General features: G+C 40.6%; 1 protein-coding gene and 10 non-coding genes across 14 annotated transcripts; 1 reads left to right on the top strand and 10 right to left on the bottom strand.

Moving 5' to 3' along the window:
* Positions 1 to 224: 224 nt before the first annotated feature.
* setd6 (SET domain containing 6, protein lysine methyltransferase) lies at positions 225 to 15,149 on the top strand. 4 transcript variants are annotated; one of them, XM_034587612.1, is made up of 10 exons: positions 225 to 351; positions 1,437 to 1,513; positions 13,043 to 13,123; positions 13,250 to 13,394; positions 13,473 to 13,614; positions 13,702 to 13,896; positions 13,989 to 14,136; positions 14,237 to 14,420; positions 14,502 to 14,635; positions 14,724 to 15,149. In XM_034587612.1, the coding sequence occupies exons 4-10, from the start codon at positions 13,289 to 13,291 to the stop codon at positions 15,060 to 15,062; spliced, it is 1,248 nt and encodes a 415-aa protein (XP_034443503.1). In that variant the 5' UTR covers positions 225 to 351; positions 1,437 to 1,513; positions 13,043 to 13,123; positions 13,250 to 13,288; the 3' UTR covers positions 15,063 to 15,149. The 4 variants fall into 4 exon arrangements, with proteins under 4 accessions (XP_034443503.1, XP_034443502.1, XP_034443501.1 ...); XM_034587611.1 differs by lacking the exon at positions 225 to 351 and adding an exon at positions 547 to 564; XM_034587610.1 differs by lacking the exons at positions 225 to 351; positions 1,437 to 1,513 and adding an exon at positions 11,846 to 12,010 and having other exon boundaries at positions 14,237 to 14,417; positions 14,499 to 14,635; positions 14,724 to 15,143.
* On the bottom strand, positions 2,107 to 2,178 carry trnap-agg. Its single transcript has one exon. It is a non-coding gene; the product is annotated as a tRNA-Pro (tRNA).
* Positions 3,047 to 3,118, bottom strand: trnap-agg. The gene has a single exon. It is a non-coding gene; the product is annotated as a tRNA-Pro (tRNA).
* trnap-agg lies at positions 4,116 to 4,187 on the bottom strand. Its single transcript has one exon. It is a non-coding gene; the product is annotated as a tRNA-Pro (tRNA).
* Positions 5,333 to 5,404, bottom strand: trnap-agg. The gene has a single exon. It is a non-coding gene; the product is annotated as a tRNA-Pro (tRNA).
* Positions 6,208 to 6,279, bottom strand: trnap-ugg. Its single transcript has one exon. It is a non-coding gene; the product is annotated as a tRNA-Pro (tRNA).
* On the bottom strand, positions 7,425 to 7,496 carry trnap-ugg. The gene has a single exon. It is a non-coding gene; the product is annotated as a tRNA-Pro (tRNA).
* trnap-agg lies at positions 8,765 to 8,836 on the bottom strand. The gene has a single exon. It is a non-coding gene; the product is annotated as a tRNA-Pro (tRNA).
* On the bottom strand, positions 9,449 to 9,520 carry trnap-ugg. Its single transcript has one exon. It is a non-coding gene; the product is annotated as a tRNA-Pro (tRNA).
* trnap-agg lies at positions 10,501 to 10,572 on the bottom strand. The gene has a single exon. It is a non-coding gene; the product is annotated as a tRNA-Pro (tRNA).
* Positions 11,701 to 11,772, bottom strand: trnap-ugg. The gene has a single exon. It is a non-coding gene; the product is annotated as a tRNA-Pro (tRNA).
* Positions 15,150 to 16,167: the final 1,018 nt, after the last annotated feature.

Here is a 16,167-nt window from a genome sequence, read left to right as displayed (position 1 = left end):
CTTCACACTGATTTCTGAGAGGAGATTAAAGTGGTGAAAGAAATAGTGTAAAGTACATTTAGGGAGAAAATGTGGTGATTTTGATTCCTCTGCATTTAACCAAAGTATCTTCAATCTTAAATGTATAAGTGTCTACTAGTTCTGCACTTCCTTTCTCATCTAGTCTGTGACTTTAGCTTGATGGTTTTATTTATTATAGATATTTGCTTATTGTCACGTGGTATCACTGCTAATAATGAAATAATAACGGACGCAGGGAAACTACCAGAGTTCTGGTGCAAGTTGTGCAGAAGTGGAAGTAGCTGATGCTTGATGTTAGCTAATGCTAATGCTAGCCAACATTAAATACAGGTGAGTTATGTGTGTTTGTTTGCTTTGTGTCTTTATAGTTATTAAACTATGTTCCCACTTTAGTTACAGCAACAGCCAAGAAGCTCATGTCGATTTATATTATATATATATATATATATATTCAGTAAAATATGTAAAACTAAGTTGTATAGAAGTTTAAGTAGCTGATGCTTGATGTTAGCTAATGCTAATGCTAGCCAACATTGAATACAGGTGATACAGGTGAAGCCAAGAAGCTCATGTAGATTATATATTTGGCCAAATATGTAAAACTATTGCACCAGTTGATGTCAATATCAATGTTTTCAGAATCAAGCAAAGCTCATTTGAAAAGGGAGCTGATCACTGCTAACACGCATTATTTGTAATTATATTAAATTACTTTCCAGCCCTTTGACAAGGGTTTAATATTTCATAATTATTTACAAGTGTTTACACTATGTTTCATTGACAGCCCGTCCCCACAGTCCAGAGTTTGTGTAAAACTATGTTGCAGAAGAAGCTACGACGCACAATTAGTTAACATATAAACTACAGGCTCTGTGCTTTAGCCTATTGAAGTATTTATACATGTATTGGAATACTGGTGTTACTCTCTAGGTTGTGTATGTCCTGATAGTTGTACCTTTCTCTTAAATGACACATAGGGCAGATAATAAAGTTAACTCAAGTCAAGTTGAAACAGAATGAGATATGTACACAAGTAGAATAAAATGAAAAGGAATAAAAGGCTCACAGGTGAATAAAAAACAGTTAAGCAATTAAAGGTCTGAGATTTCTGTTCAGTCGTATTTGGTTCAAACCTCCCTGGGTTTCCAAATTGTATTCATCCTCATCTTCGTGTTCATTTATGATATCAGCGTGAACATATGACATCTATAGAACAACAAGTCATCAGTGTAAATAACTGTCTCTCTCTCTGAGCCGTCATCATCATCTGTAATAAAATACTGCAAACTGGTGATGTGGTGTCTTGGGTCCCCTCATCTCATCTATTTGAACACCATCGATGTGATTGTTGTCACATTTGCTGTCTGCATAATGTTTTAAAATGTATGTCAATATTATTTTCTTGTTTGTCACAGATTGGGCGTCTCAGGAAGGTTCAGTACAAACGAGGCCTGAACATGTGTATGATCCATTTGAAGCAGCCTAAATAAAGGTAAAGGAGAAGAACCCTCATCTCTTTTACATCCTTTGTATCCATCAGTCATATTTGTTTCCCAACTCCCTGGGTCTTTTAGTTTGACTCACCATCCTCTTGGTGTTCATTTATTGTATCAGTGTGAACATATGTTTTGAGATTGCAGCCTTGCATTCTTCATTTACCTTAGACATGAACTTAATCCTAACTTAAAGAATAAAGTAATAAGTAATAAATTGATGTGAACTAGTGATGTGGCGTCTTCAGGCCTCTCATCTCGTCTATTCGAACAAAACCATCAGTGTGATTGTTGTCACATTGGCTGTGATGTAGTTAGAGTGACAAGATGTTTTCTTCTGTCCTGGCAGGACGAGATAAAAATCTTAATACTGATTCAACACTTAATTCAATGTAAGAATCTGGAGTTATCTGAATGTCTGAACTTCTCAGGTGTGATCAGTCTTTTCCTGTTTGCATGTATCAGAACTGTTTAACTCAGTGATGTGCAGCTTTTCTGCAACTTGACAAACATCAGCTGAAGCTTCGTGTTTCTCCTCATGTCTTTAATATTAAGTTTATTTGTTATGTGAGACCCTCAGAGGTCAAAAGAAGGGCTCGTCCGGGATTTGAACCCGGGACCTCTCGCACCCTAAGCGAGAATCATACCCCTAGACCAACGAGCCATGCACAGCTGTCCACATCTATCATTATTCCCACCCAGACTTGTAACTCTTCAAACTGGTGATGTGGCACCTTGGGGTTCCAGATTTCATCTGGTCCAACAGCTCCCTCTAGTGGTCACTTTATTTTGTTCTTTGTGCATGACAGACATGACCCAGACCTGATCATCCTTCAAACTAAGTTCAATAATGTTTTCCATAGACATAATTCTTTTAGATTTCTGTGACCAGTAAACTTGTGGTTTACTGCTCAGACCTGCTGCCTTGTTTCCAATTTGTGTTACGATTGTGACGGCAACACAATTCATACAACAATAAGAAGTGACAATATTGTTTAAGACACATCATAAACACTTCAGGGTTTCATACAGAATTATTAAACCTTTTCACAAGACAACAGCTTCACACATCAGTCTTTGCGACTTTCATTAACTTAGACATTAACTTAATATTTACTTTACTAACATCTGTATTAAAATGCTGCAAACTGGTGATGTGGCATCTTAGGTCCCCTCATCTCATCTATTTGAACAACACCATCAATGTGATTGTTGTCACATTTGCTGTCTGCATTATGTTTGGTTTACATGTCAATATTTTACACGTGCGTTTCTATACATCTATAGTGGCAAGATGTTTTCTTCTGTCCTGGCAGAATTAGATACAAATCTTAATAACTGATTTGACACTTAAGTGTCTGAACTTCTCAGGTGTGATCAGTCTTTTCCTATTTGCATGTATCAGAACTGTTTAACTCAGTGATGTTCAGCTTTTTCACAACTTCACAAACATCAGCTGAAGCCTCTTGTTTCTCCTCATGTCTTTAATATTAAGTTTGTTATTTGTGTGAGACCCTCAGAGGTCAAAAGAAGGGCTCGTCCGGGATTTGAACCCGGGACCTCTCGCACCCTAAGCGAGAATCATACCCCTAGACCAACGAGCCAGTGCACAGCTGTACACTTATGTGCTTTTTTTCGTCCCAGACATGTAATTGTACTCTCTCAGTGAAGATGTGGCAGTCTGCGTTTCCACATTTTATCTGATCCAACAGCTCCCTCTAGTGGTCTCTTTATGTTTCCCCTTGTGCATGACAGACATGACCCAGACCTGTTCATGCTTAAAATGAAGTTTAATAATAATAGATTCATAGATTATAGATACATAAACAAATAAAAACATTGTTACATTTGAGAAGGAGTCACTGTTGTCCAGACTTTACTTTTCTGTTCAGACCTTGTTTCCTGATGTTGTTATGATTGTGACAGCAAGACATTTCAAAACAACATTAAGTTGACATACCGATCATTTGTAGATGTGCGTTTTTAAAATTTATATAAAAATAATAATTTTGTTTTCAACCTATTTTGTTGTAGGCGAGTGAATGGGACGTCTCAGGAAGGTTCAGTACAAACGAGGCCTGAACGTTTATTTGAATAAAGGTTCGTACACACAGGAGAATAACTCTCATGCATCTGCTGTGATCTTGTAAAAGTCACATTTGTTTCTCATCTCCCTGTTTTTTTGAATTTTATCTTCATCCTCTTTCTTTCCGGCCTGTGTTCTTTTATAATCTCTGTGTGAACATGTGTTTCAATCTGCAGCCTCTCGTCTATTTGAACAAAACCATCAGTGTGATTGTTGTCACATTGGCTGTGATGTAGTTAGAGTGACAAGATGTTTTCTTCTGTCCTGGCAGGACGAGATAAAGATCTTAATAACTGTATTGACTCCTGATTGAATGTAAGAATCTGCATTTATCTGAGTGTCTGAACTTCTCAGGTGTGATCAGTCTTTTCCTGTTTGCATGTATCAGAACGGTTTAACTCAGTGATGTGCAGCTTTTTTATAACTTGACAAACATCAGCTGAAGCCTCGTGTTTCTCCTCATGTCTTTTATATTAAGTTTGTTAGTTGTGTGAGACCCTCAGAGGTCAAAAGGAGGGCTCGTCCGGGATTTGAACCCGGGACCTCTCGCACCCTAAGCGAGAATCATACCCCTAGACCAACGAGCCAATGCACAGCTGTACAGGTCTGTGCTTTTTGTCGTCCCAGACATGTAATTGAACTCTTCAAAGTGGCAATGTGGCAGTGAGGGTTTCCACATTTCACCTGGTCCAGCAGCACCCTCTAGTGGTGTCATTATTTTATTCATTGTGCATGACAGACAGGACCCAGACCTGTTCATCCTTAAAACTACGTTTGACAATGTTATCCATAGACACAGATTAATAAAAACATTGTTACATTTGAGAAGGAGTCACTGTTGTACAGACTGTAGTTCTCTGTTCAGACCTTGTTTCCTGATGTTGTTATGATTGGGACAGCAAGACATTTCATAAACAACAGTAAGAGCTGATAATAAAGTTTAAGGTTCACCAGGCTGCTGTTGAGACTTTCACTCTACAAGGTTGTTGGCATCACATTCAAAACACGTGGTCCAACACTTTCATTCAGGTTCATTAAACCTTTTGACAAGACGACGCCATCACACATCAGTCTGTTGAAATGCCAATCATTTGTACTTGTGCGTTTTTCAAATGAATGTAAAAATTATTGTTTTTTCTTTTGTTTTCAACCTATTTTGTTGTAGGCAAGTGAATGGGACGTCTCAGGAAGGTTCAGTACAAACGAGGCCTGAACGTTTATTTGAATAAAGGTTCGTACACACAGGAGAATAACTCTCATGCATCTGCTGTGATCTTGGAAAAGTCACATTTGTTTCTCAACTCCCTGTTTTTTTGAATTTTATCTTCATCCTCTTTCTTTCCTGCCTGTGTTCTTTTATAATCTCTGTGTGAACATGTGTTTCAATCTGCAGCCTCTCGTCTATTTGAACAAAACCATCAGTGTGATTGTTGTCACATTGGCTGTGATGTAGTGAGAGTGACAAGATGTTTTCTTCTGTCCTGGCAGGACGAGATAAAGATCTTAATAACTGTATTGACACCTGATTGAATGTAAAGACCTGGATTTATCTGAGTGTCTGAACTTCTCAGGTGTGATCAGTCTTTTCCTGTTTGCATGTATCAGAACTGTTTAATTCAGTGATGTGCAGCTTTTCCACAACTTGACAAACATCAGCTGAAGCCTCTTGTTTCTCCTCATGTCTTTAATATTAAGTTTATCAGTTGTGTGAGACCCTCAGAGGTCAAAAAGAGGGCTCGTCCGGGATTTGAACCCGGGACCTCTCGCACCCTAAGCGAGAATCATACCCCTAGACCAACGAGCCAATGCACAGCTGTACACATCTGTGTGTTTTCTCGTCCCAGACATGTAATTGTACTCTCTCAGTGAAGATGTGGCAGTCTGGGTTTCCACATTTTATCTGATCCAACAGCTCCCTCTAGTGGTCTCATAATGTTTCACCTTGTGCATGACAGACATGACCCAGACCTGTTAATGCTTAAAACTACGTTTAATGATAATAGATTCATAGATTAAAGATACATAGATAAATTAAAACATTGTTACATTTGAGAACGAGTCACCGTTGTCCAAACTGTAGTTTTCTGTTCAGACCTTGTTTCCTGATGTTGTTATGATTGTGACAGCAAGACATTTCAAAACAACATTAAGTTGACATACCGATCATTTGTAGATGTGCGTTTTTAAAATGTATATAAAAATTATAATTCTGTTTTCAATCTTTTTTGTTGTAGGCAAGTGAATGGGACGTCTCAGGAAGGTTCAGTACAAAAGGAGCCCGAACATTCATTTGAATAAAGGTTCGTACACACAGGAGAATAACTCTCATGCATCTGCTGTGTTCTTGGAAAAGTCATATTTGTTTCTCAACTCCCTGTTTTTTTTAATTTTATCTTCATCCTCTTTTTTTTCTGCCTGTGTTCTTTTAAGTGTCTGAACTTCTCAGGTGTGATCAGTCTTTTCCTGTTTGCATGTATCAGAACTGTTTAACTCAGTGATGTGCAGCTTTTTCACAACTTGACAAACATCAGCTGAAGCCTCGTGTTTCTCCTCATGTCTTTTATATTAAGTTTATTAGTTGTGTGAGACCCTCAGAGGTCAAAAGAAGGGCTCGTCCGGGATTTGAACCCGGGACCTCTCGCACCCAAAGCGAGAATCATACCCCTAGACCAACGAGCCAATGCACAGCTGTACACATCTGTGTATTTTCTCGTCCCAGACCTGTAATTGAACTTTTCAAAGTGGCAATGTGGCAGTGAGGGTTTCCACATTTCACCTGGTCCAGCAGCACCCTCTAGTGGTGTCATTATTTTATTCATTGTGCAGGACAGACAGGACCCAGACCTGTTCATCCTTAAAACTACGTTTGACAATGTTATCCATAGACACAGATTAATAAAAACATCGTTACATTTGAGAAGGAGTCACTGTTGTACAGACTGTAGTTTTCTGTTCAGACCTTGTTTCCTGATGTTGTTATGATTGGGACAGCAAGACATTTCATAAACAACAGTAAGAGCTGATAATAAAGTTTAAGGTTCACCAGGCTGCTGTTGAGACTTTCACTCTACAAGGTTGTTGGCATCACATTCAAAACACGTGGTCCAACACTTTCCTTCAGGTTCATTAAACCTTTTGACAAGACGACGCCATCACACATCAGTCTGTTGAAATGCCAATCATTTGTACTTGTGCGTTTTTCAAATGAATGTAAAAATTATTGTTTTTTCTTTTGTTTTCAACCTATTTTGTTGTAGGCGAGTGAATGGGACGTCTCAGGAAGGTTCAGTACAAACGAGGCCTGAACGTTTATTTGAATAAAGGTTCGTACACACAGGAGAATAACTCTCATGCATCTGCTGTGTTCTTGGAAAAGTCACATTTGTTTCTCAACTCCCTGTTTTTTTGAATTTTATCTTCATCCTCTTTCTTTCCTGCCTGTGTTCTTTTATAATCTCTGTGTGAACATGTGTTTCAATCTGCAGCCTCTCGTCTATTTGAACAAAACCATCAGTGTGATTGTTGTCACATTGGCTGTGATGTAGTTAGAGTGACAAGATGTTTTCTTCTGTCCTGGCAGGACGAGATAAAGATCTTAATAACTGTATTGACACCTGATTGAATGTAAAGACCTGGATTTATCTGAGTGTCTGAACTTCTCAGGTGTGATCAGTCTTTTCCTGTTTGCATGTATCAGAACTGTTTAACTCAGTGATGTGCAGCTTTTTCACAACTTGACAAACATCAGCTGAAGCTTCGTGTTTCTCCTCATGTCTTTAATATTAAGTTTATCAGTTGTGTGAGACCCTCAGAGGTCAAAAGAAGGGCTCGTCCGGGATTTGAACCCGGGACCTCTCGCACCCAAAGCGAGAATCATACCCCTAGACCAACGAGCCAATGCACAGCTGTACACATCTGTGTATTTTCTCGTCCCAGACATGTAATTGAACTATTCCAAGTGGGACTGTGGCAGTGTGGGTTTCCACATTTCACCTGGTCCAGCAGCACCCTCTAGTGGTCTCATTATTTTATTCATTGTGCATGACAGACAGGACCCAGACCTGTTCATCCTTAAAACTATGTTTGACAATGTTATCCATAGACACAGATTAATAAAAACATCGTTACATTTGAGAAGGAGTCACTGTTGTACAGACTTTAGTTTTCTGTTCAGACCTTGTTTCCTGATGTTGTTATGATTGTGACAGCAAGAAGTTTCATAAACAACAATAAGAGCTGATAATAAAGTTTAAGGTTCACCAGGCTGCTGTTGAGACTTTCACTGTACAAGGTTGTTGGCATCACATTCAAAACACGTGGTCCAACACTTTCCTTCAGGTTCATTAAACCTTTTGACAAGACGACGCCATCACACATCAGTCTGTTGAATCATTCTTACTGTACGAACTTAACGTGGACAATTGTATATGTACGTCTTTAAAAGATCAGTTATTGATCCACACATGCAGTCACTCACCTGATTGATTTATCATTTCAGTTTGTTGTGTTGAAATGCCAATCATTTGTACTTGTGCGTTTTTCAAATGAATGTAAAAATTCTTGTTTTTTCTTTTGTTTTCAATCTTTTTTGTTGTAGGCGAGTGAATGGGACGTCTCAGGAAGGTTCAGTACAAACGAGGCCTGAACGTTTATTTGAATAAAGGTTCGTAGACACAGGAGAATAACTCTCATGCATCTGCTGTGTTCTTGGAAAAGTCACATTTGTTTCTCAACTCCCTGTTTTTTTGAATTTTATCTTCATCCTCTTTCTTTCCTGCCTGTGTTCTTTTATAATCTCTGTGTGAACATGTGTTTCAATCTGCAGCCTCTCGTCTATTTGAACAAAACCATCAGTGTGATTGTTGTCACATTGGCTGTGATGTAGTGAGAGTGACAAGATGTTTTCTTCTGTCCTGGCAGGACGAGATAAAGATCTTAATAACTGATTCTACACCTGATTGAATGTAAAGACCTGGATTTATCTGAGTGTCTGAACTTCTCAGGTGTGATCAGTCTTTTCCTGTTTGCATGTATCAGAACTGTTTAATTCAGTGATGTGCAGCTTTTTCACAACTTGACAAACATCAGCTGAAGCCTCGTGTTTCTCCTCATGTCTTTAATATTAAGTCTATTGGTTGTGTGAGACCCTCAGAGGTCAAAAGAAGGGCTCGTCCGGGATTTGAACCCGGGACCTCTCGCACCCTAAGCGAGAATCATACCCCTAGACCAACGAGCCAATGCACAGCTGTACACATCTGTGTGTTTTCTCGTCCCAGACATGTAATTGTACTCTCTCAGTGAAGATGTGGCAGTCTGGGTTTCCACATTTCATCTGGTCCAGCAGCACCCTCTAGTGGTCTCATAATGTTTCACCTTGTGCATGACAGACATGACCCAGACCTGTTCATGCTTAAAATTAAGTTTAATAATAATAGATTCATAGATTATAGATACATAGATAGGCGAGCGAATGGGACGTCTCAGGAAGGTTCAGTCAAAACAGGGCCCGGACATTTATTTGAATAAAGGTTCGTACACACAGGAGAATAACTCTCATGCATCTGCTGTGTTCTTGGAAAAGTCACATTTGTTTCTCAACTCCCTGTTTTTTTTATTTTATCTTCATCCTCTTTCTTTCCTGATTGAATGTGAGGATCTGGATTTATGAGAGTGTCTGAACTTCTCAGGTGTGATCAGTCTTTTCCTGTTTGCATGTATCAGAACTGTTTAACTCAGTTATTTGCAGCTTTTTCACAACTTGACAAACATCAGCTGAAGCCTCGTGTTTCTCCTCATGTCTTTAATATTAAGTTTATCAGTTGTGTGAGACCCTCAGAGGTCAAAAGAAGGGCTCGTCCGGGATTTGAACCCGGGACCTCTCGCACCCAAAGCGAGAATCATACCCCTAGACCAACGAGCCAGTGCACAACTGTCCACATCTGTCATTGTTGTAGAACCTGTAACTGCACTCTTCAAACTGGTGATGTGGCAGCTTGGGTTTCCACATTTCATCTGGTCCAACAGCTCCCTCTAGTGGTCTCATTATAATGTTCTTTGTGCATGACAGACAGGACCCAGACCTGTTCATGCTTCAAACTAAGTTTGGTTTTCTGCTCAGACCTACTGCCTTGTTTCCAAATTCATGTTACGATTGTGACGACAACACAATTCATACAACAAATAGAAGTGACAATAATGTTAAAGATACATCACAAACACTCCAGGTTTCATACAGAATTATTAAACCTTTTTCACAAGACCACAGCTTCACACATCAGTCTTTACTATGTATCAGTTATCGATCAACACATAGAGTCACTGACAGATTGATCATTTCAGTTCTCGAATTCTCAAATACAGTTAACCTCCCCCTGACTGAGTAACCCGACCACCTCTAAAGGGATAAGTGGTAAAATGGCTTTAACCAAAGAGTAACATGTGAAAGAAAGTAACTGAGAATAGAGAGAGGAATTCTCAGCTGTGAATAAAAGGTGACCTGTATAGTAAGATCTGATTATATTATGTTTTTAGTTTGATTCACCATCCTCTTGGTGGTCACTTATTGTGAACAGATGCTTTAGATTGCAGCCTTGTATTCTTCATTCACCTTAGACATTAACTTTAGTGGTTTGATTTCTGTGACTAATAATCCAAAGATCCAAAAAGTGTTCATACTTCAGAAAATGTCTGATAGAGAAAGTTATTGTCAGTAATGGTAGAATATGTGAGTCGACATATTGTATATCGAGCAGTGTTGTTGTGATCATAGTCCACGATGGTTAACTCAGTGATGTGCAGCTTTTTTACAACTTGACCAACATCAGCTGAAGTCTTGAGTTTCTCCTCTTGTCTTTTATATTAAGTTTACTAGTTGTGTGAGACCCTCAGAGGTCAAAAGAAGGGCTCGTCCGGGATTTGAACCCGGGACCTCTCGCACCCTAAGCGAGAATCATACCCCTAGACCAACGAGCCAGTGCACAGCTGTGCAGATCTGTGTTTTTTCAGGACCCAGACATGTAATTGGACTCTTTTAGTGAAGATGTGGCAGTGTGGGTTTCCACATTTCATCTGGTCCAACAGCTCCCTCTAGTGGTGTCATTAATTTGTTCACTGTGCATGACAGACATGATCCAGACCTGTAAACATCTTAAATACCCAGTTTAATGCTGATAACAATAAGCATAGATGAATTAACACTTCAACAATTATAAACCTTGAATAAAATAAATTGGTTGTGTTCAGCTTTTGTTTATTTTCACCTGTTGAATTGATCAGATTGATTGTAACTCGGATGTGATGGTGTTGATCTGTCATATTTATTCTGTATCTGAAGTATAGGATCTTCTGACAATATTTCATTTTATTGAGCATGAGCTGATTTATTTATTATTATGAGTGTGAAAGTAAAGTCCCCTGAAAAACCAATAGAACAGAAAGGTAGATTCCTGTGTTGTTCGTTGTTCACTGAAGACGTCTGGGTTCAGAAATTCAGCTTTTTATTCCATAATGTTTACATCTACATGTGTGAAACAGCTTTGGGGCAAAGCAAATTTTTTTTTTGTTTGAATCCACTTATATTTCAAGCGAAAAATAAATAGCTTTGATTTCACCTGTGACAACGTTTTTGGGTTGGATCGAACTCCGACCACACATCAGAAAAGCTTCTGTTGATAGTTTTAAGAAACAAATCAAGACCTATTCCTATGATCTTGCTTTTCATTTTATAAACATTTTTACACACCATTGTCTTTATTTTATATTTTTTATACCTTTTTTTGGTTTTATGCTTTTATCCTAAGTCGTTGTTTCATTGCTACTGTGTTCTTACTGACCATCATATTTCATGTCTCTGATTTGATTGTAAATCACTTTAAGCTGCATTTCACGTATGAAAGGTGCTCCATAAATAAAATGTATTATTATTATTATTATAAATAAAGTTGGTTTAAAAAGGAAACATTGAGCACAAGTGTAGTAGAACACAACGGGGTTTTACAGCTGCTCCTTCACGTCATTCGCAGAGCTTGTGGTGACGAACCGGAGATCGGAACTGAAAGGTCATATGTTCGAATCCCTGTGGCCCCCCTGGAGGGAAAAGAAGGGCTCGTCCGGGATTTGAACCCGGGACCTCTCGCACCCAAAGCGAGAATCATACCCCTAGACCAACGAGCCGCGGTGCTTGGTGCAATCTGTCGGTGGATATGAACGTACAACAACCTGTCGGACAGGTGAGCGGCAGAAAGTGATCAGAGGGAGGCGCGTCACGCAGGCGCACATCGCGTTTGTCCCTGACCGCTTGCCGTAGTTAGCTGTTGTTAGCATCGAGCTAGTTCAACCTGTAGCAGAACTCGTACCGTCCACGTGTTGACGTTACATTTTCAAAATGGCAACAGAAGCGAAACGATTCAAGGTTAAAACTTTCATTACTTTGAATATAAGAACACGCTAGCGACGCTGCACACACGCGCAGCTGTGTGTTAGCTGCTCATGCTAACAGCTACTTACACACGCTCTGCTGTGTGTTATTAGCTGCGTATGCTAACGGCTACACACACACACACACACACACACACACGGCTCAGCTGTGTGTTATTAGCTGTGCATGCTAACTGCTACTTGCACACACTCCGCTGTGTATTATTAGCTATGCATGCTAACTGCTACTTGCACACACTCCGCTGTGTATTATTAGCTGTGCATGCTAACTGCTACTTGCACAAACTCAGCTGTGCGTTATTAGCTGCGTATGCTAACGGCTACACACGCTCAGTTGTGTGTTATTAGCCGTGCATGCTAACTGCTACTTGCACAAACTCAGCTGTGCGTTATTAGCTGTGCATGCTAACACCTACTTACACACACGCTCAGCTGTGTGTTATTAGCCGTGCATGCTAACAGCTACTTGCACAAACTCAGCTGTGCGTTATTAGCTGTGCATGCTAACAGCTACTTACACACACACACGCTCAGCTGTGTGTTAGCTGTGCATGCCAACAACAGTGCGTTACTAGCTTATTGTGCTGTAAATTACCACGTGGGCTACCAAACAAGTTAGCAAACTATTCATCAGTGCAGCACTGTGCTTGTGCAGCAGCTGAGAAAACTGCATCACATTAATCATATAATGAATTCATCTTCTCATATCGTCATTTAAAGCTTCCTCACAGTGGAATAAACCATCTTTTATTCATCTTACAACATCCTGCTTCTTACTAATAACTTCTGACTTCTATTCTGTGTCTTGCATGTTTTGTGTTAAAGCACGTGTGTAAAACTTAACACGGATGTGACTGAGTGTGGTTAAGCTTCTGTTTGAATATGTTTATGTCTTATAAACGAGATGAGATTGATCTTAAGTGGTTTGTCCTTTAATTAAACGTAATATAAACTTCATATAATTGTTAAAGCACAAGTAGTTTAACCCTGTGTGTGTTGTTGCCAGGTGGATGAAGCCTCAGAGCTCGGTCCCCTGCAGAACTTTCTACAGTGGTGCAACACGGTCAACCTGGTGCTCAGTGAGAAGGTAAGTCAGGTCCGGTCAGACAGGAAGTCTCTGTGTGTCTCTGACCGTCAGATGGTTCATTATCTGTAGTTTGATTGGTCCAGAACTTGAGGATGGATGTCCCCCCCTCTCTCTCTCTCTCTGCAGGTGTATGTGAGTAAAGAGGGGACAGTTGCAGAGTATGGGATGCTGGCTAAGGAAGACATAGAAGAGGGGGAACTTTTATTCACCATCCCCAGATCAGCTCTTCTCCACCAGGGAACCACCAAGGTCTCTGCTCTGCTGGAGAAAGGTAACTGTTCAAATTACAAATAAGTTACAGACTGATGTTCCCTCTGTCTGTAACATCTGCTTCTCCTGTCCTTTCCAGAGAAGTTGTCTCTGGAGAGCTCTTCAGGCTGGGTTCCCCTGCTGCTGTCTCTGCTGTACGAGTACACGTCCTCACGGTCCCAGTGGAGACCCTACCTCTCTCTGTGGACGGACTTCAAGACACTGGACCACCCCATGTTCTGGTAGGAAACCGTTTCCCTGAGTTGTTTCCGTCAGAGCGTTACATGTTTCTGTGGATGAAGTGTGACATGCAGCTTTCACCTGTTCAGGTCTAAAGTGGAGCGAGGACGAATCCTGAAGGGGACCGGTGTCCCCGAGGCTGTGGACACAGACCTGACTAACATCTGCAGCGAATACACAGACGTGGTCCTGCCTTTCATCGCCAAGCATCCTGACCTCTGGAACCCCGGCACACACACACTGGAGCTGTACACACAGCTGGTGGCCTTTGTCATGGCGTACAGGTCAGTGAGCATGAGAAGCGCACACACACACACACTCATGTGAAAATCCTATCTGCACTGTGTGTTTATGTTCTTCCTGTTTCTCTCTGTAGTTTCCAAGAGCCTCAGGACGACGAGGAGGTGGGTGCTGAAGAGGAGGATGAAGAAGAGGAGAAGGCCCCCAACCCACCGATGATGGTTCCCATGGCTGACATGTTAAACCATGTGTCGAATCATAACGCCAATCTGGAGTTCACACCGGTGAGCTCCCAGTTTAATATTGAGGGACTCGTTTTGATTTGATAGTTTATTGTTTAGTCAGTTTCTCATACAACCAACAACCTTGTTTTCATTTTCTCAGGACACTCTGAAAATGGTTTGCGTTCGCCCCATTCACAAAGGTGAGGAGGTGTTCAACACCTACGGGCAAATGGCCAACTGGCAGCTGCTGCACATGTACGGCTTCACAGAACCGTATCCAAGCAACAGCAACGACACAGCCGACATCCCCTTCAACAACCTCTACAAAGCGGCCACACGAGGTGAGAGTAGTGACCACAGAGTCCACGTGAGAGACGAAGAAGTGTAGAACCCTCAGTGATCTCATGTTCTTCTCCTCGCAGGGATTCAGTCTGATCCAGATCTGCAGCTGATGGAGGAGATGTGGGACCTGTTGAGTCAGATGATGCAGGAGAAGGCAGCGTTTGTCTTTGGTAAACACGGCTGCCTCACGGACACAGAGCTGCACACAGCACTCAGGGTGAGAGAGAGAAACCACAGCAGAGCTTTGATTATAAACTGTACAAAACCTCAAGGAACTCTATTTGATGGGTTTCTGTTGTCTTCAGGTGCTGGGCATGTCGAGGGAAGAGTTCTCCGATTTCAAAGAAAACGAAGGGTGGGAGGAAGACGACGAGGAAGAGGAGAAGATTACCCTGGCTTTCTCTAACGAGGGCCTCCCAGAGTTGAAGTCTTCGTGGAAGTGGCTGATCCACGAAGCCGCCCGTCTCACTCTGGGCTCGTACGGAGACGCTGTGGCTGAGGGAAGAGCCTCGGTCAGCGAGCGGATGCTGATTGAGGACAAGGCAGCGCTCGGTGGACTGAACAGCCGGCAGCAGAACGCGCTGCAGGTACGATACGGACAGAAGAGCATCCTGAACAAAGTGATGGAGCTCACCCAGTCATGAGTTCACAGACTCAAGCTTTTTTTTTATCTCAACGCAAACTACAAGTACCTGTGAAAACATGTCAATAAATTCTTTTTTTCAAGAAAAGGTTTGTTTTGTACTTCTTACGACACATTTACAGTGTTTAGCTTTTGATATCTTCACATAAACAGGTATAATTTTGGTAAAGATGTCTAATTTGCAATAGTTTGCAGTCACCTTCGCACTAAATAAGAAAATGATTTATTAGTAAGGATCAAACCACTGACATGGCCCCTTTTGGTTTTGAGGTTTCTAATAAAATTTCATCAAAATAAACATAAGAAATAAACATTGAGTTGTGAGTCTTCAGACTTTGACAAGCTACAAAACTTAAATCCCTTTAAAATCAACTCCGTCTGAGACAGAACAGCCTGTTTCCACCTGGAACTCAAGATTTTCCAAATTTGCTGTTGACAAACACTTACAAAAAATACTTTTGCACATTAATATAAACTGTTTCCCAAAGTGAAAGTTAACCAATGCAGATATATACGGTAACAGTGGAAAACCTTCAGCTTCAGAGCTGCAGATGTTTGTTCTAACCAGTCTGTGAATAAAGATGGACAACATGTCTCCACTTCCTCCCACTGTACAAAATAAAGCCAACATCCTGGAAACTGATTCCATCATCTTGTAGTCTTAACATTTGGAGCCAGAGTCTGTGCAGTGGTGATTGTGGAGGAGCTGCAGTAATTAGGTCCAACCAATACATGAGCTCGACCAATCACGAGTCAGTGTCAGCTATTAATCAAATAACAAAGATCAAGTAAATCTGAAACATGAACATTTAAACAAAGTGTGATAAAAGCATCTAAAGTGACAGAAATCAACCTAGAAAAATTATGACGTCTACATTAAAGCTTTTTAGTTTGGTCCATGTCCCGACCACTAACATGGAGGTGGAGTTTATACTGCAGCCCTCCAGGATCATTAGGCTTCACTTTTTGGTGAGCTGTCAATCATGTTATCCATCTTTACACAGTCTATGTTTGAAACATTTTCTAGTATTTGAACTGCTGGGGCTCGATCACGTTATTCACTTTACTCAATGACATCAGACCATTTCACATTTTGTAATAAAAAC

Source organism: Hippoglossus hippoglossus, chromosome 6 (genome assembly GCF_009819705.1).
Source record: "Hippoglossus hippoglossus isolate fHipHip1 chromosome 6, fHipHip1.pri, whole genome shotgun sequence".
Taxonomy (NCBI): domain Eukaryota; kingdom Metazoa; phylum Chordata; class Actinopteri; order Pleuronectiformes; family Pleuronectidae; genus Hippoglossus; species Hippoglossus hippoglossus.
The sequence above is the reverse complement of the archived record's forward strand: the minus strand, read 5'-3'. Positions and strand labels throughout refer to the sequence as shown.

What these genes read in the sequence shown, in the direction of transcription:
- setd6 (XM_034587609.1), top strand. Translation starts at nt 11,984, where the DNA reads ATGGCAACAGAAGCGAAACGATTCAAG. An exon ending in ACCTGGTGCTCAGTGAGAAG is followed by an intron (nt 13,124 to 13,249) that starts GTAAGTCAGGTC and finishes CTCTCTCTGCAG; the next exon opens with GTGTATGTGAGTAAAGAGGG. An exon ending in AGCTGCACACAGCACTCAGG is followed by an intron (nt 14,636 to 14,723) that starts GTGAGAGAGAGA and finishes TGTTGTCTTCAG; the next exon opens with GTGCTGGGCATGTCGAGGGA.